The following is a 24,381-nucleotide window of genomic DNA, read 5'->3' as shown; positions in this document are numbered from 1 at the left end:
AGAAATTGTATTTTCCTCTAAATTTTGTCTTTTTTATGCTTTCTTCTTCCTTATATTTTTAATTTAGTTTCTAAATGAACATTCATTATACATGTTTAACATACTTATTTTACATTCTGTGTCTTATAAGCTTAGCAAATTATTTGCAGGTTTGACTCTACTGGCTGCTGTTTCTGTAGGCACTTGGTTGTGGGTTTCTTTTGTGTTTTTTTGGCAGTAAATTTGTTTTCCTTGGAATTTTTTTTTTTTTGGGAGGGGGGGTGGAAATTCTTGAGGCTTGTCTTGAAAATGTTTCCTCAAAAAAGGATCTGCATTTGCTTCTGCTTGGTGTATGACTATACAACTAGCTTAGGATCACAAAAAAAATTACATAGGTATTATGAATTTAGCTGCAGATGCATATAACAGCTAGCCTATGTTTATGAATTCTTGGTCAATACAGGTAACTTTGAAGTTCCAGCTTCATATGGCAGACTCTTAGTAAATTCTCCATCTTGTGCCAGTCCCAGTTTTTTAAGAAATATTTTCTTTAGAATTTTTTTTTCTTTTTTTTTTTTTTTTAGTGGGAGAGTATCTAGTATTTAGTGGGAGAGTATAATGCTGAAAGTAGTTTTCTTTTATCTTAGTGTTAACATTAATACAGCATTTATGATTCACTTAAGGTATCTCCATTTATTCTTATAAACATCAATTCTCTTTTTCCTTTCTTTACTTTACCAAAGGTCTTGAGTTGAGCATCAAGAGGCCTGGGTTTTGTGTTTGACCTTCCTCTGTTAAATCTTGTTTTCTGAACTATTAATGGTTAGACAATTGCTAAGATGCTCTAGCATTGGCCATGGTTCTGTGGGTTCATCCATCTGTTTGCATGCCTGGTCTTCTGATGTATTCTGTTTCTTCTCTGTCTCTGTAATACACTAGGTTGGGGGGGCATATTAGGGCAGGTACAGACTAGAAGGAGTTGCATTAGAGGGCGTTCCTGACCTCTTGGGCATGAAGTACAACACTCTAATCTGAGCCAAGTTTTTGCTGTTATCTAGGTGCCATCTGCCTCTTTCAAGGAACAGCCTGCTTTAGGTGCCGTTTGTTGCCCATTTCCCAGAAAATTGAGGTGACTCAAGAGATCTTGGACCTTGACAATCTGGAGAGTTTGGGAGAACTAAGCTCAATACAAAAGGAGACACTGCTGAAGGAAGAGACAATTATCTAGTCCAGAAGAGTCTGTCCTCTGCCCTTTACCAAGCCGTGTGAGTGCATGTGTTGTGGGTGTGTGGTGCTCCCTTCTCTGCCAGTCTCTACTATTTCTAATGAGCTTCTCAAGTGTCAAATTAACCCATGACTTCCCTATAAAGTTATTCTATTTCGCTCATATTTGAAATTTAAGTTTGTTTGTTTTTTTAAATTCTTCAGAGCTTCCTGATTTTCTTTCTTGCCTTTCTTTGCAGGTGTTTTCAATAAAAGGAGGACTACTGCCTATCAATCCATACCTCAAAAACCTGGCATGGAGGGCAGGAAGGGGAGGCAGGGATATAACAAAATGATAAAATGAACTTTTATAAAACAAAAATCGAACAGAATGTAACCACAACAAAAGGTGTTTGAATTTGAAAAGAAAAAGTGATGTCCCCATACAGAAGTGCGACTTGATGCAGGAAACTTTTCTTAAGTATGTGTTGAGGGGGAAGGGCTAGGTGGTGTTAAAGGTGAAAACGTCCCCAAACTTGAGTTCCCAGGTCTGGAAGCCTGAGCCTTATGAGTCTATACCTCTGGGAAAAATGTAAGGCAAGTTAGCCAATCAATGTCTCAGCATTCCATTCTTCCACTAGAGCAAGAAGCCTTCTGAGTACGCCTCTAACATGCCCCCTCACAGTCTTTATGGTGGTTATAGACTGGGGAACACTCAGCCTCCCAGCTAGGATGGGTGTAGCTGGGAAGTGAAAATGCTTTGGGGTATTGGGGGGCCAGAGCAGTGATTCAAGACCCTTCATCTCAACAATACCAAGTAACAAGGCCTCTCCACTCCTTTCTCTAAGGAATACATGTGGAAAAAGCCCCTAGTACTTAAGCAGTATATTTTGTTTCTCAGCAGTATGTCTTTCTTTCTTTCTTTTCTTTTCTTTCTATTATTTATTTATTCACTTTTTAATGCCTACAGCACTTGGTCTTCCTAGGTGGGTCTCCCATCCAAGTACTAACCAGGCCCGACCGTGCTTAGCTTCCAAGATCAGACGAGATCGGACACATTCAGGGTGGCATAGCCATAGACTGTATATGTCTTTCTGGAGAGAAGTGATGGACGTGGCTGGTCAAGTAGGCTCTGTTGGGACTGTCGGTGTTCATTAAAGCTTAACCTTGTGCACTGTACCACAGGGGTACACAAAGGTTCCTGTTCACCATAGGCTCACATCCAAGCAGAGGAGCTAAGACATATATATCTGAAAAACAGCCGCTGGGTGTTTTAATTATAATTTTTAGTTTCTAATGTTTCTCTCCAAAAGGTATCTTGGGAGTTTTTTATAAAGATATGGTGACAGCCTACTTTCAGCTGTCTCACTTTTTCTCCCCCAAAAATTCACATAGGAACTATAATTGTCAGTGAAACTAAGAATAAAGAAAATCTACAAACTCTAAAATATGTAATTGTGGCCCAAACCACCCTAAACCAGCAGGACCAGTATGAGAAACCACAACTGGAAGAATGGCATGGTGGGCACAGTTGAGAGAGGGGAGTCAGAAAATACATAGGAGTACTAGTGAGGGCAAATTCCAACCATTAGCAAATATTAACCTACAGATGTCTGTGAAGGACCCACCTTGAAAAGGAATGGCTATGAACAGGATGGAGAAGAAACTTGGGGCATGTGTGTTGAGGAGGCAGAGAAGGCATGGAAAGTGCATGGGAGTCTATAATGGGAAAGATTTAAGAAAGCACCACTTGTAAAAGAGGTGATAGGAAGGCAGAAAAAGAAAGTATCCCTCAATGTAACAATGGAAGAAAAAGCCCTGGCACTGAGAAACTGGGAATTCTACTTACCTGACTCTTGACTCCTTTCTCACAGTATCCTCAAAATAGCTGGTCCAGGAATATCAAACTCATTCATATAAAAGTGAAACTAATATGAATTCAAGGGTAGCACAGGAAGAAGAAGTCTGGATATGAAGAAAACAACAAAAGTGTTACCATAAAGTAAAGGAAAATTATAATCCAATATTCCAAGATAAAAAACTTAATGAAGCAATTGCAGATAGGAAAAAAAAAAAAAGCCCACAAATCAGAATTATAGGAATTTAGAGAAGAAATGTCCTGACAACATAAGATGAGGGTCAGATAACAGTGAGATGTGAAATAGGAACTTTTAGAATTCAAGAAAACTGGAAAGAGTCAGAAATAAAGATTAAATTATAAGAAACACCAAAGAAAATAGATACCATAACAGTAAGACATAAAGTATTAAGAATAATACAAGTGAATAAAATGAAATAAAAGGATTAGAGAGAAAGTAAAAGCTATAAAACTCATGTAAAGGAGATCCAACATGTATCATTGGAGTCCCTGAGGAGGAAAACTGAAATAAATAGAACAATATTTAAAACTAAAATTGAAGAAAATTTTACTGAAAATTCCTTTCTATCAAAAAGGAGTCTACATTTACTCCCCCCCCCCCAAAAAAAAGTCAACTCCTTCCATGATTGGGGCAGCGCTTTGTTTTTCACAGGAATAGACACTCTGGAACAAAGCACTACCCCATCATGGGAGGCCTGGAGCCTCTTCTTTTATGCGCAAATACTGATTTACAATGCAAAATTACTAGACATGCCAAAAAAAAGTGACTGATGGAAAACAATTGCAGATGCTATGATGATCCAAATATCGGGGTTATCAAACACAAACTTTAACCACTATTAAGTTATTAATGTGTTAAAAACTTAAAAGAAATGCAAAATTTCCAAAAAGTTGAGCAAACTATACCAAAATGCCATTTCATGCAACAGATTCTATTGGCTAATCTGTGGGTAAACAGGCACTGTCATATGTTGTGGTTGGAAGTGCAAAATAATCTGTACTGAGGGGAATCTGGCAATATCTACAAAACTGCAGAAGTATTAATGCTTAACCCAATATTCTCAATTTAAGAATATGCTTGCACACATTTAATAATGACATAGGTGCAAGGTATTAATTGCTGCAGCATTTGTAATAAATGATTAGAAGCAACTCAAATATCCATCAATACAGGACATGTTAAATTATGTTATATGCACATCAGCTTTAAAAAAAAAGGATGAGAAAGATCTCTAAGTACTGATGTGGAACATTATCTAGGACATATTGCATGATAAAAAGCAAGGTATCTACTTTTTTGTGTATACCAAAGGAGGAAAAGATAGGGAAAATATACAAATATTAGTATTTGCAAATAAACACTTAAAGGGATACAATAAACTAATAAATCTTTAGAGACGGGGTAGACTAGGAATGGGCTGTGTGGAGTGGGCAGAGGTAGAAGCAATAATTCTCTAACTTTTTATATGATTCTGACTCTTGAATCATGTAAATACATCAATTCAAAAATTCATATTAAAACTTCTAAGAGTAAATTGGGTAATATAAGTCAAATATCCAAAACTATCGATACCAGCACTTTGAACTCCTATGACCTTCATTTCCGTAGTTAATGCTACAAAAGTGTTCACTTCTGCTATTTTACTTTGTCCTGCTAAAGACAGGCCTGATATTCTACCCATATTAATAAAGAACCGGAGAGGTGAAATGTTTACTCCAATGCCAGACCTGACACCCCAGGCCCTTTAGTGTTCAGTATAGGTTTTTAAATTTTTTATTTTTAACCCATTTCCTGTTTAGAAAAAAAGTGCAGCAAGCTGCCAGCATTAATTTAATTTTACATAAACATGTTCTTTGAGGCTGAAGCAAATCTGGTTTTCAATGTGAAAATAAAATATGAAAACTGTTCTTGGAGTTATTTCTAAACAGAACTTGTCTCTAATCCAAATATAACAGAAATGCATATCATGATCAATATTTAATAATTTTTTTCATGTAGTAAATTTCAAAGCATGGAACAACACAAAAGCAGAACATCTAGGATTTGACTTTTTCAGCGATTGAGAATTATCCACATTTTTTAAGTGGAAATACCACTACTAAAAACAATGTATAAATAGAATGATGTCATTTGTTTCCAAAGACTATCAATATACTAGAGCGATGCAAAAATAATAAAAGTGAGATATTTTGTGGCAAACTTTGGGGGTAAGGTTAAGACTGCCATCCCCGAGTTATCTTGGGGTAAACGGTGGAGCCACAAGTGCCACCGGCCAGTATTCTCAGGGCAAATGAGAAGTGGGTTAACTAAACTCTGCTGTCTCTTCTCCTGTTTCCTCTCCATGGTAATGACAACCTCTAGCACCTCCTTCTCTATTTCTGTATTTCATTCAATATCCTCATCTCTTTTCTCTTTGGTCAGATAATTTTTTTCCTCTCTCCCTCTACCCCTCTGTCCTTTTCTCTTTCCCTTCTTCTTTTCCCCACTTGTTCTCAGGCCCTCTCAATGCTCCCAATTTGTTCAGTATCATCTTGTTTGCTAGAAAAAAAACCAAAAAACCAAACAAAAAAGACCTTCATTTTTGCAGAGCTCACCTCTGAAATTTGTCTCCTTTTGGCTGATGCCATTTCTCTTGGTTATGGTCTGATCTCTCAGGGCCAGGAGCTTGAGGTTGGAATGCGGCTGGTTTCTTTTGCAGTTTTCAGATGATTTTTTCTTCAAAAGTTTCTTTTATAAACTGTAAGAAAGAAGAGTCAGTGATGTAGAAAGCTCTTCCAAATAAAAAAGATATTATAAAATTGCAGTAATTAAAACAATTTGTCAGGTCCTGACACAGGGTACAGACAAGTTACAGAATAAAAGTCCAAACATCGAGCCAACTTTACATAGGAATATAATACTTGATAAAATTTGCCCTTTAAATCAAAAAGAAAAAAACAGATCCTTCAACAGGGTTGAGGAAATCTTGCTAGACAGTTGAAAAAAAAAATAAGGAGGCAAGATTTCTATTTTTTTTTTTCTTTGATCAGATGCATTTCAGACAGAATAAGATTTCAACTTAACAAAACCTTACATATATTGGAAGGGAATATGGGGGATTTAAAAAATCATATGGGGGATTCACTTCACTATGGAAGTGAAAAAAGATTCAAAGAAAAAGGAAATATAAATTTGAATTCATAAAACAACCTTGCAATGCATGAAATTCCATTAAAAAAGATAAAAAACAAATAGGAAAATATTTAATAAAGGGCTAATTTTCTTAATGACTAAACCTCCCCCCTCATATTAATAAGAGATAACCCAACAGAAACAAGATAAAAAGGATAAAAATAGCTAGTTCACAGAAAAGGAAATACAAGTAACTAATGAAGGTAGGAATAATAATGAACTACACTCATAATTAAGAAATGCAACTAAAACGTGGGGGCAAATTTGTTTCGCTTATCAGACTGGCAAAGATGAAAAAGTTTGATAACATCCAGTGCTGATGAGATTGTGGGGAAATGAATATTATCCTTTACTGTTTGTGGAAGTGGAAATTGGTGCAGCCTCGTTGCAAGATAATTTGACAACGGTAGCTGATGAAATTCAAAATAACTTTTAGATAACTTTTAGACCCATGAATTCCATGCCCCGGAATTCATCCTTCAGATTTATTTGCAAAAAGTCCACAAGGAATTATGTATAACAATGTTCATTCCTGATTTCTGGTAAATCCTAATGCTGGAAACAACCTAAAAGTCCACTGATAAGCGTCATAAGTCATGGGAAATACATGAAAAGAAATACTCCACAGCTAGTAAAAAGAATGTGGTAGATCAATATGTATAGACTTGGAAAGATATATTGTTTAGTGCAGGAGTCCTCCAACACCTGGGCCATGGGCCATGGACCAGTACTGGTCAGTGGCCTGTTAGGAACCAGGCCATACAACATGAGGTGAGCAGCAGACAAACAAGCAAAGCTTCATCTGTATTTGTAGCCACTCCCCAGCACTAGTATCACCACCTCAGCTCCACCTCAGATCATCAGGCGTTAGATTCTCATAGGAACACCGGTCCCTGGGGCTAGCAAGGTTGAGGACCGCTGCTATAAGCAATAGTTTCTATTGATACTCTTTAAACTGGTTTAGTGAATACAAGCGAAGTGCAGAACAGAATATGGAATGACTCTGTTTGTGGAAAACAGAGAAATTATGCAATTTACACTTAGTTTGCCTGTAACATTTCTGGAAAAATTCCTGCAATATGCTTCACAGCTTTATCCTTACTTCTAATTCCTCAGCTTCTCCTTGTTTTTCTTGTTGGTTTCTATTCCTCCTCTCCGTTAGCTTAGATTCCATGGTCACTTAATACAACCTTCTCCTACCAGAGCCCTCCTTACCTCCCATGTGGCATTCTTCATAATCAGCATGATAAATCCCAATATTGGGTTAATCCAGCTGTTTGTTTTCTGCAGATCTTCCCTCCAGATTGTATAAGCAACTGTGTGTATTGTGTTACTTGTTTTCAGTCTCACTTGGGTGTTCAGTGTGGCTTGACAATCTTTCCATTAGCCCTACAATTTTTTCCAACATCATTCTTCACAACAGATTCCAATTTTTGCTCCATTATTTAAGCTTGAAGCCTGTAATTGTCTCTTGCACTCTCAGCAGATAACATCACTGAGAAGAGGCCAAGAATGAACTACTTAAATACCTCTCTAGAATAATCTAAAAATCTACTTCAGGAGTTGCAAACTGTAGCTCTTGTGTCAAATCTAGTCCTGGCTGTGAGCTAAAAATGGTTTTCACATTTTTACAGGATTGTGAAAAATAAAGGCTACTCAACAGATTATGTGTTCCACAAAGCCTAGGAGAGTTAATACCTGTTCCTTTCTAGAAAAAGTTTGCTTACCCCTGACCTAGACCATCACTCATCTTTGATTTTTTTCTTCTCAATTCAGGGGAGCCTCTTTCTCCTTTCCAAAGCCAACCTAGAAACCTGTGATCTGACTCAGTCTCCTTCTGCCCCTTCCAGTTTTTTTTTTTTTTTTAAATCAGGTCATTTTTTCCCAGATTGTCTGAGCCAATCCAGGCAGATTCCCTTGGCATTATATGGTAACTTCTGGTCTTATCCCTCTTGGATTTGAGTATGTTAGTAAATGGAGAAAATCTGATGCTATTTCCAAGATGGACTATTAATGTCATTTGTAATATAAAAGAATCTGAGATCCTAGACGTGGCCCTGGTGTGTGATAGAAGGTTATGGCCCCTACTTCTCTCTTTCCAGATAACCAACCAGTTGTCTGCTTTTAAAAAGTTTATTATCGTATTGATACGCAATATGGCCTTTGTCATTTACTAAATTATTCCATCTTCTCTCTCGTCCTCCAGATCCAATCAATCCTCAAACCTTGCCTATTTTACTTCCCTAATAGTTATCATATCTAAACCCTCCTAGCAATCCCTGGTCTCACTAACTGCCCAGTTCTCTGTCACCATTATTCTCCTGGATTGCATTATTTGGCCACATTTTACGGCGGCAATCTTTTTATCTCTCCACCTCCCTTTCCTCTTGTCCAGTCTTTCTCGTAGAGTTCTCAGTAGCATCTTTCTAAAATTGGCTTTCCGGACTTTAAACCTTTCCGTGGCTTCCCATAGCCTTTAGGTTATCTTCTGAAATACCTTTTGTAACCTTCTTCTCCAGTGGCTCTGATGGTGTGGTCATGCCGTTAATGCCTCCCAACTCGCTGGTATCATCGTGCTCCTTCGCTTGGGGACACTCTTACCTCCTCATCTTTTGGTCCACCCTTTGAATCTGAGCCCAGGTGCCAGCTCTTCCCCCTCCTCCCCAATTACTGGGGTAGAGGTCCCTCTTTGTGAACCTATAATATTTAGTGCCCTTGGCCCCGTCACCCTTGGCTCCCACGCCTCCCACAAAACACCCTGGTGCGCGGAATGAACACGCGTTGACCTCCTAGACTCTAAAGCCCCTCCAGGGAGGCGCTGTGCCCGATGTATATCTGGAGAGTCCTTGCCACAGAAGGAAAACAGGTGCAAAGACATGAAGGCGAAAAGGGGCTTGGTGACTTAGAGCCCCGAAGAGAGCAGTTATCTTGGGAAAGAGACCCTTGCGTTCCCGCGCAGGCTCTGAACGGTCCCGGGGACGAGCGACCATCGAGACGCCCTGACCTCCGAGAGTCCTAGAGAGGAAACGGAAAAGCCCCTTTTCTTACACACCTGTTTGACAGCGTCCGCGGCCCACTTCCGGTCCGCCGAGAGCACTGGCGATTCTGGCGTGGGTACCCCGCAGCGGGTGAGATCGGGTCTGTGGCCGCGCGGCGCGGCAGGGCGGCGGGCCGGGCGCCAGGGTTCGGGCTGCGGTGCAGCTCCAGGCCTCGGCGTCGGGGCTCACGCTGCGGCCGGCGCGTCTCCTCGGAGCTGCCTCCTGCGGCGTCGAGGCCTGGCTGGCTGGGAGCTGGCGTGGCTGCGGGCGCCTGCAGTAGGCTCAGGTAGGAGAGAGCGAGGCTGATCCCACCAGGCCAGGGTTGGTCTAACGCAGAGGTCTCCACGAACCGGAGACTTTGAACCAAAATAGAACTCTCTGGAAAGTCAAAGTAATTATTTTAGAGCAAGACGCAGGCCACTCCTTAAACGAATAGCAATGGGACGCCTTCTGTTTGTCATGTTTCAGGGATAGAAAATAAGTGAGAACCTTTTTTGCCTTTAGAGAATCTGGTAGACACAAACACATTGGTAAACGTTTGCAGGATAGTGTGATAAAGGCAATAGTTAGCAAGTCATGAAAAGGTAATCTCAGTTGATGCAGGAGAGAAAATGAATAGACTGAAAACGTAAAATAGGTTTAAGAAAGGTGGATAAATACACAAACACCTGATAGGATATTAAGCAGAAGCTTCACAGGTGCCTCCTGCCAGTTGCTCATTTATTGTTCCATTTAGAGTAATCCTTCCTGCTCCCCCATCCCAAAAATGGAGCCCCTTACCGCTTTGGACTTCCAGGTCTGATTCCCCAGCCTAGGTCACCTCCTCTAACCCCCAACGGAATTAAATAGTTCTCACTCTCCAGTCTAGTACAAGCATCTTCTTTCTCATGAGTATTTTAATCTACATTTTCCTTTTTCTTTTTGGCTTCCCATGTTTCTCATCTAAAACATACATGGTGGGAGGCTGACCTTGGCCAGACATCTCACCTCTTAGATCTTCAGCTTCTTCATCTGAAAAGTAGGGGAAGTAGTACTCACCACACAGTATTGTATTAAATGAGAATGTGTATTCACATGCTTTCTAAATGGTAAAACCTACACAAGTTAGAAATCTTTCTATCAATTATAATGGTATATATGTTGCTCTATTTTGTTTAGGTTGAGCATATATCTAAGCTGCTAGTAAATCTGTTGGGTTTACCTCTAAAATGTCTTGACTTTGCTTCTTTGCCACCATCCTGATCTAAGTGCTGTCTGGATCACTGTAAGTACTGCTTCCCTTCTTTTCCCTTCTAATCTGTTCTCAACACACGTTAGGCAAAGTGACTTTGTAAAACAGGTAGCTCCCCACTAAAATAAGAAATAAGAGTAAAGCCTATAATTCTTAATGTGTCCCAGGCCCTGGATAATTTGGTTTCCCCTACCTCTGCCACCACTTCTTGTATAGCTCTGTCCCTCACTCACTCTGCTGAAGCCACAGTGTACTTTGGCTTTTATCAGGCAGAGTAATTTCTGGCATCAATTGCTCTTTAAATGACCGGCTCATTCTCGTCCTTCAGGTCTCAGCCTAAGTGTCCTCTCTTCAGAAAAGTCTTCTTGAACTTTGTTCTATGTAACAGAGTACCCTACTTGTTTGCTTTCTAGAACTTACTCCCATTTAAAATTTTAATTTATTTGGTTATTTTTTTTGTCTGCTTTACTAGCATATGCATTTCAAAGGACAAGCACCTTGTCCTTCTTGTTTTCTGTTGTATTTCTAGTTTCTATGGGCCTGGCATATAATGTGTTGAATGTATATTTCCTGTAGTGTTAGAGAGTGGACCCTGGAGACTGACCTAATTATCACCCATCTTATATTATTCTCTGATTGTAGTGTTATCTCCCTAATGGTATCCTAAAGTATTTGCGGGAATAAGCTAAGTCTTGTACTTTTTGTATTTACTTTCTGCTCATACTAGGTGGTTAGCAAATACTGAATTGAATTGACATGATTTTCAAGGTATATGTTCAGTCTTTTGAAAATGCCTCATAGAAGGTAATTACCATGTACTATAGCAGAATAGTCATTGATGTAGAGACAGCTGGGGTTGACTGATTTTTCTGTCTCATTTATACTAATTGTCTGTCTGGTCTTCCCAACAGATCATCAGTCTTCTGGGTGGAAGTGCGAAGATGCTTAAAGAGCGTCTGGGGATGGCAGAAGATCCTCAGCAGCAGATGGGTGTTCCTGTGGTAAAATTGGAGAAAGAATTGCCATGGGGCAGGGGAAGGGAGGACCCTAGTCCTGAGACTTTTCGGCTGAGGTTTCGGCAGTTCCGCTATCAGGAGGCAGCCGGTCCCCGGGAAGCCTTCAGGGAACTCCAGGAGCTTTGTCGCCAGTGGCTAAGGCCTGAGCTCCATACTAAGGAGCAGATTCTGGAGTTGCTGGTGCTGGAGCAGTTCTTGACCATTCTACCCCGAGAATTCTATGCCTGGATTCGGGAGCATAGCCCAGACAGTGGCAAGGCCCTGGTGGCCATGGTGGAGAACTTCACAGAGAGAACACTGGAGGCCAAGGCGGTGGGTGAGAAGGGGTCTCGGGTCTTGTTTTGTTGGCATGGGAAGGGGAGAATTAAAAAATCGAAAGGTTTAAGGAAGTAGTGGGAATTGATGAGGTACAGAATCTCTCTCCTCTGCTCCCAGATGCCCTCAGGTACTTTTTGGGAAGCAGTGGAGTTTTCAGCAAGAAAAGCCATTCGCAGGGCTTCTCTTTGGGTCATCAGGGCAGAAGCTTGGCCTTATTTTCCTTGCAACCCTCAGGCCCAAAGAAGGCAGTTGTGATGAATTTCAAAGTCCCTCCTACACCCATTCATGTTTGGGCAGAGCTGCATGTGGGGACATAGGGAAGTCCATTTGGTGAATATCTCACTAAGAGTTATTTGTAACTGCTGTTTCCACATCTGAGATGTTGCCCCAAATGGCTCACATAGCAATGCTGTGGTGGTATCTGATAACATCAAATAACTGCACCTCAGATACTTCCTTGGGACTCTTGGCCATTTCTCTGTCACTCTCTTATACAGTCACCTGATTTTGGCTGGGAAAGAAGATAGCAAGTTTTTCTTACTAGCTAATTCACTGAAGAGTCTGAATTTTTAATACTTTACTTTTATCATCTAACAGGAATTTTTTTCCTAATGGTGAGTGTTTTAGGCTAAAGTTCTCAATATTTAGGCTTTCTGTGATGTTATTCAGGGTGGAATTTGATTTGTATCGAGGCAGACAGAAGGGACTCTTGTAAAATGGCATGGGCACATAAAAGTTGCTCAGAGCCTGAGAAAGTTAGTTTAACTTCCTTTTCACTTTCTCACTGTTGTCCTGGCAAAGAGCAGAGCCAGCTTGTCTTCCTTTCCCCTGCAGCTGGGATGGTTCTTTTCTTGACTTTACTTTTTGGTTTTAATTCAGCCCCCTTACCAGGCCTTGTTCTAATAGGTGTTGGGGACTGTTCTTAGGTTCCATGCCACATGCAGGGACAGCAGGAGGAGACGGCACTTTGCAGAGGCCCTTGGGAAGCAGGTGTCCACCTGGGGCCAGTGGAGGTCAAGCCTGAGTGGGGGATGTCCCATGGGGAAGGAGTTCAAAGACTAGACCAAGGCACAGAGGAGCAGCTCAATCAGGCCCCTGGAGCTGGGACGCAGACCTTCCAGGAGCAGGGTAAGATGCAAGCAGTAAAGGAGCAAGGGCGTAGGGAATGGTGCTTTGTGCCCTCCCCCTCACCTTTTCCTTTACAAACCCAGCAGTTGATAAACTAAATTTACCTGCAAGGTATAATTCTAAGTTTTCCTGGCTACTTCGTTGACTTCAGTAGAAAACAGACGAAGTGAAATTGTTTCTATACCTTGACTCTTTGCTTTCTGCAGGAGATATCTGGGATCATGCTCTCTTGTCATTTCTTCTCCTTTTCCTCATATCACTTCTAGAAACCACAAGGAAATATGCAGCTAATATGTAGAGATATATTTTTTTAAGTAGGCAGACAAACCATATCCCTAAAAGTAATGTGTGACTTTATTGTGCTGCCGAATCTCAAAGGGAGTTATTCACAGGGCAGGGAGCACGAATAGCCCTGAAGGGGCAGAGTGTATTGAGTTGGGACCATCCCCCAGCTGAGAACAGGTTAGGGTACACCCAAACCCCTATCTTTCTGGAGTCTCCTTGTGGTTCCTGGTTTTTTTGTGTGTGTCAGGCAGTGGACACCTTTGTGAACTAATTGCAAGACAACACTAACACTGCTCGTGCTTTTTTCGTCCCCGCTCAGCTCTGCCAGTTCTTCAGGCTGGTCCTAGCCTCCCCACTGTGAACACCAGAGACCAGGAGATGGCAGCTGGATTCCTTTCGGCTGGATCTCAGGTAAGCTGTGCCTTCACCGTTCTGGTGATCATGATATTGCTTTCATTGAGGCTCACTTTTCCCGAGATTTCTCTGCACAACAGAGCTCTACCCACAAAATTGAATAATTCTACTTTCTTTTTCTGATGGGCATGACAACTTTGTTCTCTCCACTTTACCACCCTTAGTTATTTGAATCGAGCCTGAGGGTCCAGGCATAAGGCTAAATTCACTTGTTTGTATTACTCTTTGATTTTTTTAAAACTGACTCAGTAATACTCTTCTAATTGTGAGGAAGACATTGTTGATAGAAACCCTATAAGCGTGATCTAGGCTGTGGTGGTTGGCCAGGAGATCAGTGACCCTTTGTGGATAACCTTTATGGATACTTCTGCTGCTGCTCTTCCTCTGGACCTCCTCTCTTGCCATGTCAGCCAGAGGGCAGCTGACTCATGGTTGAGGGCTCCCAGGAGTGCTGAGCAAACTAGTTTCTCCGGCCCCTACTCTGGTCACACCAGGAGTTTTGGCCTATTCGTATGTCTTAGCCTGCTGTGAGTTGGGTAACTAGAGCGCACATGGGGTGCTCTTGCCACGGTGTAAGTCTCTTCTATGAGATGCTGAGCATTAGCAGGGAAGTGAGGGATTTCCAGTGTGGCACCTCTCTGAAGGGGACAATGAATCCTACAGTGAAGAGTTCCTTGTAGAAGGAAAGATATAATTTGGCAAAAAAAAAAAAAAAAGTCAAGTCTAATATAGCTAAAGCGCTATTAGTCAGGGTTTGACACCCCTGTCATTTCCTGTTCCTGTTTTCTAAGGACAGGGTCTGGAGAAATGCAGAATGACAGCATGTTTTAATTTGGTCAGACCCTCCCTGTCTGCCATGATAGTTCTTCGTGGTGTCATGCATGACAGTGCATTTATTTAAACATGGCATCGTTAAAACAGGGCTTGCCCAAATTTTTACTTATCTTTGAGAGAAAATCAGTTTGAAATGAGAGGATAAATAGCAGCTTCCGGGTTTGATCAGGCTTGAGGATTGAGTGGAGGTAATTGAAAAGTGGAAATTAGATGTTGTGGTTGTTAGATATAAGCTAAGTGTGCAGCAGAGACTCACAAATAAAGTGGCTCAGACAAGTCCATTATTCTCTGTTATTAAACTCTTGAGAGGTAGGCACTTCTGCTCCTGGGCCCATCTAAGGACTGTGGTTCCTTCCATCTTCTTGCTCTGTTCTTCTGTAGAGTGTTTCCCCTGTGTTCTCGCTCCTTTTAGACTGCTCCTACTTTGGGCTTATTTCTTTATCCATAGAAATCTCCTATTGTTTCAGGGGTTGGGGCCATTTAAAGATATGGCTTTGGCCTTCCCAGAGGAAGAGTGGAGGCATGTGACCCCAGCACAGATTGACTGCTTTGGGGAATACGTGGAACCACAAGACTGTGGGGTCTCGCCTCCAGGTAAGACTGTTTCCATCCCATAGGTAGGACTCTGAGGTGTTTTGGATACTACAGGTTTGGGTTCTTGCCCTTGCCCCAGATTTCAGAACCTGGTGCTATACCGACAATAGAAGGGAATTTCATGGCAGGTGAGTAAACTGGACCAGGGAACAGCATGGATCAAGGATGTGAGAATAGGCTAGATGCATTCCTATGTCAGGAGAGGAATGGACAGAGGCAAGAAAACACAAGGTAGTTATTCTGGCTGTGATGAGATAGGTTGATCATTAGGATTCCCTGAGCACCTACTCTCTGTTCACAATTGAATAGTACTGAGGGCTTGAGAACAAGAGAAAAGCAGCAGAAGGTGGATCCCCAGATCTCGTTCATTCAGTAGGTATTTATTGAGTGCCTCCTGCATGCGGGCCCCATGTTAATAGCTTTGTGTTGGGGCAAGATTAATGAAAGTGAAACCTTTGGAGCATGCAGTGTGTGTAGAGGAGGGCACAACAGCTTACAGTAGGATTTTAGAGACAGGAGGGGTGGGTGTGAGCCCATGTCACAGAGCAAACAGAGCCTCGGTCGGGCATGTCTCATATGAGGAGGAAGCTGGCTATCACACACGTGGAAGGAGTTCATAGGAGAAGAGGGAAGCTCAGATGAAGCCCTTCTGGAAAAGCAGCAGGGGCCACTGCAGGGGCTTGGAGACTGTCAGTGAAGAGCAGAGTGGAAAAATCTCTGTGCACTGAATGGGGAGTGGAGTGGGGAGAGGAAAACAAACCTGGTTGGGAATAGCCCTCACATTCACTTGCTTTTATTTTTAACTCTTCGTAGTGACTAGCGGAGTGTTAACCACATGGTAAATTTGGTACATTTTTTTATCTTTTTTTTTTTTTAATCCTCCCGTGCCTCTTGTTCTTCTATAAGTGTTCTGTTAACTCGGAGTGTAAGAGGGATCAGAGGAAGGACTTTTTAGAAGGGGCAAGTTATTTCAATAGCATTCATGTGCATTTTGGTCCTAAAAAAGATGGTAACGTGAAAGTGGTCTGTGACAAGACCACCTGTAACAAGAGCGTCAGCGACAGACTGGGTTCATTTGTTCATCCAGCAGTCACTAAGCATCTTCTCTGAGTCAGTCCCTTGCCAGGCTCGCAGGAGATCCAATTAATAAAAGAAGGCCAAGTGGAGAGAGCAGCATGAACGGGGATAGCGAGCTGAATAGAGGATGTGGAGAACTGCAAGTAGTTCATTGCTGGAATAGATTTATAATCACTAAGGAAGGCAAAACATTTGGATGAATGTAAAGTAGCATTTACAACAAGGTCACATAAATAAGTGCAGAATAAACAAAGTGCTAATTGAATACATGTGTGCTGAAGAGACCCAGGGTAAGAACAATCAGGGTGTGTTTGTTTCTTAGGGGAAATGAATGAGTTAGGTATTGAAGGAAATAAAAGTCTGAATTAGAACGTTAAGTCTGAAGACATTAAAATGTGGCAGATTATTCCGTAAAAAGGCATGGAGTTTGTCTTAGGTTGGGCTGCTGCAACAGAATACTAAAGGCTGAGTGATTCAAACAACACATATTTCTCACAGTTCTGGAGGCTGGGAATTCCAAGATCAAGGTGCCAACAGATTCGGTGTCTGGTGAGGGTCCTGTTCCTGGCTTGCAGGCAACCACCTTCTTGGCTTGTCCTCACATGACAGAGAGAGAGAGAGAGATGTGTGTGTGTCTCTTTTTTTTTGTAAGGGTACTGATCCCATCATGAGCAATCATAGTCACACGACCTCTTTGTGTTTATTCAGAGAGAACTCCGGTTCTCTCTTCCTCTGGTTCTCTGGTTCGTTCCTCCTTTTCTTATAAGGTCATTAATCCCATCAAAGGAGGGGGGCATCCACCCTCATGACCTTATTTATTTGCCAAAGGTCCTCCTAATAGCATCGCATTGGGGTTTAGGGCTTTAAGCTATGAATTTGGTTGGGAGATGGACACAAACATTCAGTTCATGACAGAAATGGAAGGAAGTAAAAGAAATTCTGACTTTAGGGTCAATGAAAGTAAAATGTATTGAGGTTGTTGGTCAAAGGATAAAAGAAGGAAGGAATTGTTATGGGACACCCTTAGAAGACAAGTTCTAACATAAATTTACTTTCATAGCTGCTATAGAATCAGTCTGTATCTTATCCTATAGGTGGTGAGAGCAAGGAAAAGGAGGCCAAAACCCAGCCAGCAGACCTCAAGGGGGCGCTTGCTCAGGGGATGTCAGAGAGGTTTGGGGAAGCCGCTCTCCAGAGCCCTGAGCTTGGAAGAACCTGTGAGCAGGAATCCGGTAGCTCTGTGGGGCCCATGCCAGGGCCGCCTCCTCCCCAGCGTGGTATCCTACCCCTGCCCGATGACCTCACGACCCAAGGCTCCTTCTGGAAGCCTTTTCAGTGCCCCGAGTGTGGAAAAGGCTTCAGTCGGAGTTCAAATCTCGTCAGACACCAGCGAACCCATGAAGAGGAGAAGTCTTATGGCTGCGTTGAGTGTGGGAAAGGGTTCACTCTTAGAGAATACCTCATGAAGCACCAGAGAACCCACCTGGGAAAGAGACCCTATGTGTGCATCGAGTGCTGGAAAACCTTCAGTCAGAGGCATCACCTCGAGGTCCACCAGCGGAGTCACACAGGAGAGAAGCCCTACAAGTGTGGAGACTGCTGGAAAAGCTTCAGCCGGAGGCAGCATCTCCAGGTGCATCGGAGAACTCACACTGGGGAAAAGCCCTACACCTGTGAGTGCGGCAAGAGCTTTAGCAGGAATGCTAACCTGGCTGTGCACCGGCGGGCCCACACTGGGGAGAAGCCCTATGGGTGCCAGGTGTGTGGGAAGCGGTTTAGTAAAGGGGAGCGGCTGGTCAGACACCAGAGGATCCACACTGGGGAGAAGCCTTACCACTGTCCTGCCTGTGGGAGGAGCTTCAACCAGAGGTCCATTCTCAACCGGCACCAGAAAACTCAGCATCGCCAGGAGATCCAAGTGCAGTAAGGGTGCCCTGTGGAAATGCATCTTTTTTGCTAATGGAAGTTGCTGGAGAAGGTGGAGCCTTCCAGGACCACCAAGTGAGGGAGACCTCACTGGAGGATGTCATTCATCTTTACTCACTGAAGGGCTTTGGGTGCCGAGAGGTAATGGGGTGCAGAAAGGCCCTTGGACCCGCTTTCTTCTTGTTCAAAGGGAAAAGAGTGAGGCCTGATTTGTTTTGAGTTCCCAGCTTCTCACATCTCTTAGCCAAGTGGTGCTAACAGTTTTTCTTACCATCTTCTGGGGAAACAATATTCTGAGTTTCAAGTCAGGTTGAGGTTTTTCTCCTTTGGTGGAATATTCATATCCACCTGCGCAAGTCTGGTGGTAGTCAAGGCAAAATTTCGTCCAATGTTGGCAGCTTGAAGCTAATTTTGCTGAGGTCTGTATCCTGCCTGCAAAGATAGACTCTCCCTCCCTACCCCCACTCTCTTTTCCATTTAACAAATATTTATTAAACATCTGCTATACACCTGGCACTGGGGATACAGTGGTTAACTAGACAAATGAGACCTTGTTCTCCCAGAGCTTGTGATTTAGCACTGGAAGCACACACGTAAACACTAATTCTCGTGTTCTGAGTTACATTTGTGGTGAGTGCTGTGTGGGAAGGTATTTTTCTCATGCTCACTCATTCTGCCCTGCCTGCTTGGGTGCTGGATCTTTCCTTCCCTGGTTGGGATCACTCAGGCAGCCTCATTTATTTTACTTTATTTGTAGTGCCTTTTGTAACATTCTGCCCTCATCTGTAAAGTTGCCTCATTCCATTCCTTGTACTGTAACAACTGTCTACACATGTATTAGAAAATAAGTATTTTGTTATTGATCAACTGAATAAACAGAGTATTTTAAAAACCATTCAGTTCTGTATAAAGATCTAATTAGATGAGTCTGAAAGATGAACTAGTATTAATACTCTGTATTGGATGGCACTTCGTAGTATATAAAATGTTTTTCTCTGTATCCTTACTTGATTCATTCCAGCAGTGTGCCAGGAATTCTTCTAGGTGGTCATATATCAGTGAACAAAATGGGAAAATCCGTGACCAGATGGAGCTTACATTGCAGTGAATGTATTTAATCTTCAGAATCACCCGAGGTGGAACCCATGGATGCTCTCATGAGCCCTCTGGACCTGGGATCTGAGCCTGTGCCTTGGTCCTGTCAGCTTCTTACCCTTAAATGTTTGCTACCTACTTCTTATTAATCTCTGTCCTTAATGCATCTAGATTGTTACCATCTGCGAGGCGCTTGGGGTTCTGAATGCCAACTGGAGATGAAGAGATGGTAGCAGTCTGTTTTGCATGAGTGCCAATTTAGGAAAAATAAAGACATTTTAGGCATTTAAAAAATACATTTCTTTAAAAATGAGAAGATGCAGTATTTGCAGTTGTGTTTAAGCTTATATTATTTTGCCGTCACTAAAGGGTTTCTGTTTGAAATTCTGGAGACTGAATAACTCACATGGACTATACTGCGGTATTGTAAATGCTGTGCCTCTGAACGCTGGCTGCTGAGTAAGTCTTGACAGTGTACTGTAATTGCAAGATGTATGTGTCACATGATGCCTCAATATTTTTTTTACTGGGACTCCTCCCACCCCTCATTTCCTATTGTAAATAAGAAATTGTAATGTTTTTAACTCAGAGATTTGCATTACTCAGTTCGCTTTGGAACACATCATTTGATCACTCATTTATTGGTAGAGACCAATGGTGTTTAACTTCAATTTAGCAAATGCCCTACTGGCTCCTCAGCTGTTTTCACGAGGCTGTGCTAACCAGAATGTATTTTGAAACATCCACTGTCTGAGGTGCTGGGCTGCTGCTACTTCTCAGCAACATCAAGGTCCAGATGCAAAATCAGCTCTTTTTTCCCCACTTCCCAGACAAGCAAGGCAAAGGTTATGGCTACCTGGCAGCCAAACCCAGTAGAAGGCTTCTGGTCTGTAGGACCTGGGGCTAACTGGATTTAGTTGAGACTTCTCTAAGAGGTCCATATTCCAAAGCTGGGCAGGAGCATGAGGCCATCATGAATTGGGAGTTACTCATCAATGGTCTTTCTGTTTACCTGAACTAAATTTGTAGATTCTTTTTGATCATATGCTTAGCCAAACAGGACTCTTGAGTTTTCAGCCAGTTGGAATCTCTTGAGAGAAGCTTCCGAAGGAGTTGGGCTTGGCTGTTTTTCCCATGGGGGCTTCCCTGTCTGCCTTCAGACCAAAGCTTATGGATGATACTTCAGAAATGTCTCAAAAGAATTTTTCCATGTAATTGTAGTATCCTTATTTTTTAATATCTGTGTTAAATATTTTATTTTTTTATGGTCTATTTAGAGATTTTTTTATAATAGAAAATTTCAGACATGTATAAATGAACCTTCATATATTCATCATTCAGCTTTACCATTATAAACTTGTAGCCAGTCTTACTTTATCTCTAACCCATCCTCCCCATATTTCTCCCTCACTAAAATATTTTGAAGCAAATCCCAAATGTATAAATATTTCATTGTGTACCTCTAAAGGATAAGGACTCTTAAAAAAAAAAAATTACAATACTGCTATACCTAAAAAACTAACAATTCCTTAATTCTCAATGTTTTTAAAAATCCACATTTTTTAGACACTTCTTTAAGATTCATAAATTGTAATTTGTTGCTTTGTCTTTTAAGTCTGGTTATAGTTCTTATTCCCCCCCCCCCCTTGAAATTCATTCACTGAAACAACTGGGTTATTTATCCTGTAGAGTTTCTTATATTTTGAATTTTGTTGTTTATACACCCATGGCATTATTTAACATAGATCTCTGCCCTCTGTATTAACTTACAGATCTAGAGGTGTAATCATTCATATTTTACTTTGTGGCAAGAGCATATAGATGATGGTGTGTCTGGTTGTTTCTCTTTACATAATGTTAGGATCTTAGATCCATTTCATTAATTCTATAAATGATTTTTCATTTACTAGCTGAAATGCTATAAGAAATTTCACATCATTAACTATTAGGTTCCTCTAAGATATGGTTCATAGAAGAAAGGAAATGCTTAATTCTTCTTTCCTCTTATTTACCTGTTTTCACAATAATGATCTGGTTTCTTTGCTTCCCGTAAAAGTGATCAATCGCTTTTTAAAAATCAAAATATATTCATGGATTTAAACTAATCCACTGCGATTCTCTCTGATGTTCAAATCACTTCACCTTTGGCCTGTGAGAACCTCTTCAACTTGGCTCCTGATTCCTTTTGACAACTTTAATCATCTGTGATAGCTTTTTTGAAGCTTTCTGGTGGGACAAGACATTACAAGGTTCTCTTGTACATTACCTGCCCTTTTGAGAATGAAGGGAGGTGCTATTTATGTCAGGACAGTAGTTAAACTGGGACTTCAGGGCAGACACAATTTGGTCACCTTATAGCCCTCATTGTAATGATCAGATGTCTGCAGTTGCCTCACACCAAATAATGCTGTGCACTTGCAGGGCCTGGCTCCATGGGCCATGCTGCTGTGACGATGAGGAAGGGTGTCAATCTGGGGATATGATCTTTGTAAGAGAAACCCCTTTTTATCCCTGGTGGGGGTGGGGGGAGGTGACAGAACAAGGTAACTTTCTGTTCAAGCTCTGTCCTGGGGAGTGATTGCATTAAAATTTATTTTTTCTCAAAATGTATGTCATGAATATTGTCTGCAGGCTGATTAATTATGCTTAAATACTTTTAGTACCTGTTTAATTTCAGTCTAGGGGCACATAGAACCTTTGCTTTTTTAAAAATAGGCTTGTTTCACGTCCCATCCCTCTACCCTGTGATACAAGTTGACTTTACCTCTGAGGCAGGAGCAGTAACTGGCAGAATATGCTTCTCGCGTCTACATGCTCTTTTAAAGTCCACTTCGGCACTATTGACATTCTGTGCCCAATAATTCTTTGTTTTGGATGCAGTCCTGGTCGTTACGTGCTTTGTAAGATGTTTTATCAGCATCCCTGGTGTCAACCTACTAGATGCCAGTAGTATCCCCCAACTGTTACAACTAAAAGGGTTTGCAGACATTGCAAAATACCAACCACATGGAGGGAAAAATTGACCCAGCTGAGAATTACGCTCTCAACATTCAGGATAATAGCTAAAGTGAATTAGACAGTTTACCTCTTGAAAGAAGGGACTGGCACACCAAGGATGAGCATTTTCCTGCTAAGCTTAAAGCCCCAGCCCAACTTTCTAGAAAACAATTTTATTAGGGATCGCTTGATTTAAATTTAGTATTGCTGAGCAGAGCCAAGAGCTCTTGAAGTAGAAGCTCAGGATAGGGGCCTGGAAATCTATAATAAACACCCCACATGGTTCCTGTGCAGGCAACCTGGATTGTTGTTTTGGGTTTCTTTCAGGTGAGCAGCTGCTATGAAGCCTCTATCAAAAAGAACTTTTGCTTGGTGCCTAGATTCACCTTCCCCAGTACATGCATAGGTGTTGCGGGGACGACTTAAGCTCAGTGAAGCCAGTTTCAGGCTTTTTTCTTCCATAATAAGGTCTCCAAGGTACACAGTAGACAGTAAATAATTGAATGAAAAGTCTGGGTTTCTACCATGTTAGCTAGAAGGCTCTCAATGCAGGTACCTTAGTAGGAAGGAACAGTGGAACAGGTTGCCCCCTAGTGGTTTCCCAATCTGCAGCCACTGTAATAGTGCCACTAACTGCAGTTAAATTGAATTCGCTTGGAAATTCTACTAGCCAAAGAAATTCACTTGGGCTTCCTACAATTTTGTACTCCTATCTTGCCTTTTTTTTTTTTCTGTATTGTCTCAGTGAAGGACATACTTCTAGAGATTCATTGTGTTCAACTCATCCCCGGTATTGAAATCAATAAAATTTCACTCAAAACTTGTCATGAAGACAGGTACAAGGGCTGCCGTCACTGCCACACGCACTAGTCACAGATTCATCATCTAAGTGGCCAGAAACCAGGAAATGGTAGCAAATCTAAGAGCTTACTTCATGTTTTCCCTTCCTAGTAAAAACTTCAGTCTCTTTGAGAGGTGGTAGATTAGCTTTTAGATAGAGATTGGAAGACAAAAGAATTCTGTCAGCCTTCTTGACTCCCACCTAGGAGCTGTTTGAGTATTATAGTATGTGTCTGAAAAATTCATCTAGAGTATATATCATCCTGGAAATTTCATTGGCTCCCACAAAGGGGCACAACATGTCATATGAACAGCGTAAGTAGAATGAATGATAAGTAGTTTATTATTGAGAGCCAGTCTTCTCACTAGGTTTTTCCAGTCTCCATTTCTAAGGGTTCCTGCTGCCTGGACTAAGGCACTGCTAATGGAAGGAATGGAAAATAAGTGGTGAAAAAACTGACAGTTAAAGCCGTGGTGCTAGCACATACATATTCCAATGGAACAGAATAAAAAGGTTCAGATAGACTTGGTTCTGTATAGAAATGTAGTATATAATAAAGGTAATATCAAGTCACTAGGAGAGAGAGATTTTTTTAAAAAAACAGTGGTGGGATAATTGGGTCACCATTTGGAAAAATATAAAAATAGGTCCACTTCTCACACCATTTTCAAGAATAAACTCCCAATGAATCGGGTATTTAAATGTGAAAAAATTATACAAGTACTAGAAGATAGTGTGGATGAATGCCTCTGAAACGTGGGTTCAGAGAAAGACTTTCAAACTGACTCAAAATCAAGTTACAATTAAAGATTGACGAATACTACATAAAAAATTTTTTAAACTTACAAAAAAATTTAGCAAAGCCAAATGACAGTTCGGGAGAAAATATTCGCAACATAAAACAAAGGTCTAATATTCCTAATATACCAAAAACTATTTTGAAAAATTGAGCCAAGATAACAGACCCCAAATTTCATAGAAAAATAGGCAAATGAATTCACAAGATATAAAAATAGCTCTTAAACATATGAAAATATAACCACTCGTAGTAAGGGTCAATTAAAACTACACTGAGATATTTCTTATCCATCAGATTGGCCAAAATTTAAAGGTTGACAATACATGTTGTTAATAAGTTTGTAGGAAAATTCATGTTATGCATTGCTGATGGAATGAAAAATGGTACAACCTCATGTGGAGGGGAATTTAAGAATAGCTAACAATTATGTAAAATATACTTCGAAGAACATCTCTAACAATATGAAAATACATATGCATAAAGCATTCTTTGTAACAGCAAAAATATTGGAAACTGCCTAAATATCCAAGATAGGTGATTGAAAAAACTGTGGTA

At 41.2% G+C, this 24,381-nt stretch overlaps 2 protein-coding genes and 1 pseudogene across 9 annotated transcripts in view; 2 read left to right on the top strand and 1 right to left on the bottom strand.

Annotated features, from left to right (window-relative positions):
* The window catches only part of TMEM225B (transmembrane protein 225B), a 31,590-nt gene extending 29,798 nt beyond the window's left edge, over positions 1 to 1,792 (top strand). For all 3 annotated transcript variants that reach the window (XM_016120748.2, XM_036226267.1, XM_016120759.2), the window contains 2 exons: positions 1,038 to 1,244; positions 1,443 to 1,792. In XM_016120748.2, coding sequence (XP_015976234.1) covers positions 1,038 to 1,207 — 170 coding nt within the window. In that variant the 3' untranslated portion in view covers positions 1,208 to 1,244; positions 1,443 to 1,792. The remainder of the gene's footprint in view (positions 1 to 1,037; positions 1,245 to 1,442) is intronic.
* A 351-nt stretch (positions 1,793 to 2,143) lies between these two features.
* On the bottom strand, positions 2,144 to 2,263 carry LOC118607362 (annotated as a pseudogene).
* Positions 2,264 to 9,339: 7,076 nt separating this feature from the next.
* Positions 9,340 to 19,502, top strand: ZSCAN25 (zinc finger and SCAN domain containing 25). 6 transcript variants are annotated; one of them, XM_016120681.2, is made up of 6 exons: positions 9,340 to 9,371; positions 11,414 to 11,830; positions 12,763 to 12,964; positions 13,569 to 13,660; positions 14,965 to 15,091; positions 17,263 to 19,502. In XM_016120681.2, exons 2-6 carry the CDS (start codon positions 11,444 to 11,446, stop codon positions 18,093 to 18,095), a joined length of 1,641 nt encoding a protein of 546 aa, XP_015976167.2. In that variant the 5' UTR covers positions 9,340 to 9,371; positions 11,414 to 11,443; the 3' UTR covers positions 18,096 to 19,502. The 6 variants fall into 6 exon arrangements, with proteins under 6 accessions (XP_015976167.2, XP_036082150.1, XP_015976187.2 ...); XM_036226257.1 differs by having other exon boundaries at positions 9,344 to 9,361; XM_016120701.2 differs by lacking the exon at positions 9,340 to 9,371 and adding an exon at positions 9,378 to 9,557.
* Positions 19,503 to 24,381: the final 4,879 nt, after the last annotated feature.

The sequence above is a fragment of the Rousettus aegyptiacus genome, unplaced genomic scaffold (assembly GCF_014176215.1).
Source record: "Rousettus aegyptiacus isolate mRouAeg1 unplaced genomic scaffold, mRouAeg1.p scaffold_m13_p_8, whole genome shotgun sequence".
In the NCBI taxonomy this organism is placed as follows: domain Eukaryota; kingdom Metazoa; phylum Chordata; class Mammalia; order Chiroptera; family Pteropodidae; genus Rousettus; species Rousettus aegyptiacus.
This window is presented reverse-complemented; position numbering and strand designations above follow the sequence as displayed.

Excerpts from the sequence above, each read along its gene's own strand:
- ZSCAN25 (XM_016120681.2), top strand. The coding sequence starts at position 11,444 with ATGCTTAAAGAGCGTCTGGGGATGGCAGAAGATCCTCAGCAGCAGATG. Across the intron at positions 12,965-13,568 it reads GCAGACCTTCCAGGAGCAGG|CTCTGCCAGTTCTTCAGGCT; the intron begins GTAAGATGCAAG and ends GTCCCCGCTCAG. Across the intron at positions 13,661-14,964 it reads TCCTTTCGGCTGGATCTCAG|GGGTTGGGGCCATTTAAAGA; the intron begins GTAAGCTGTGCC and ends CTATTGTTTCAG.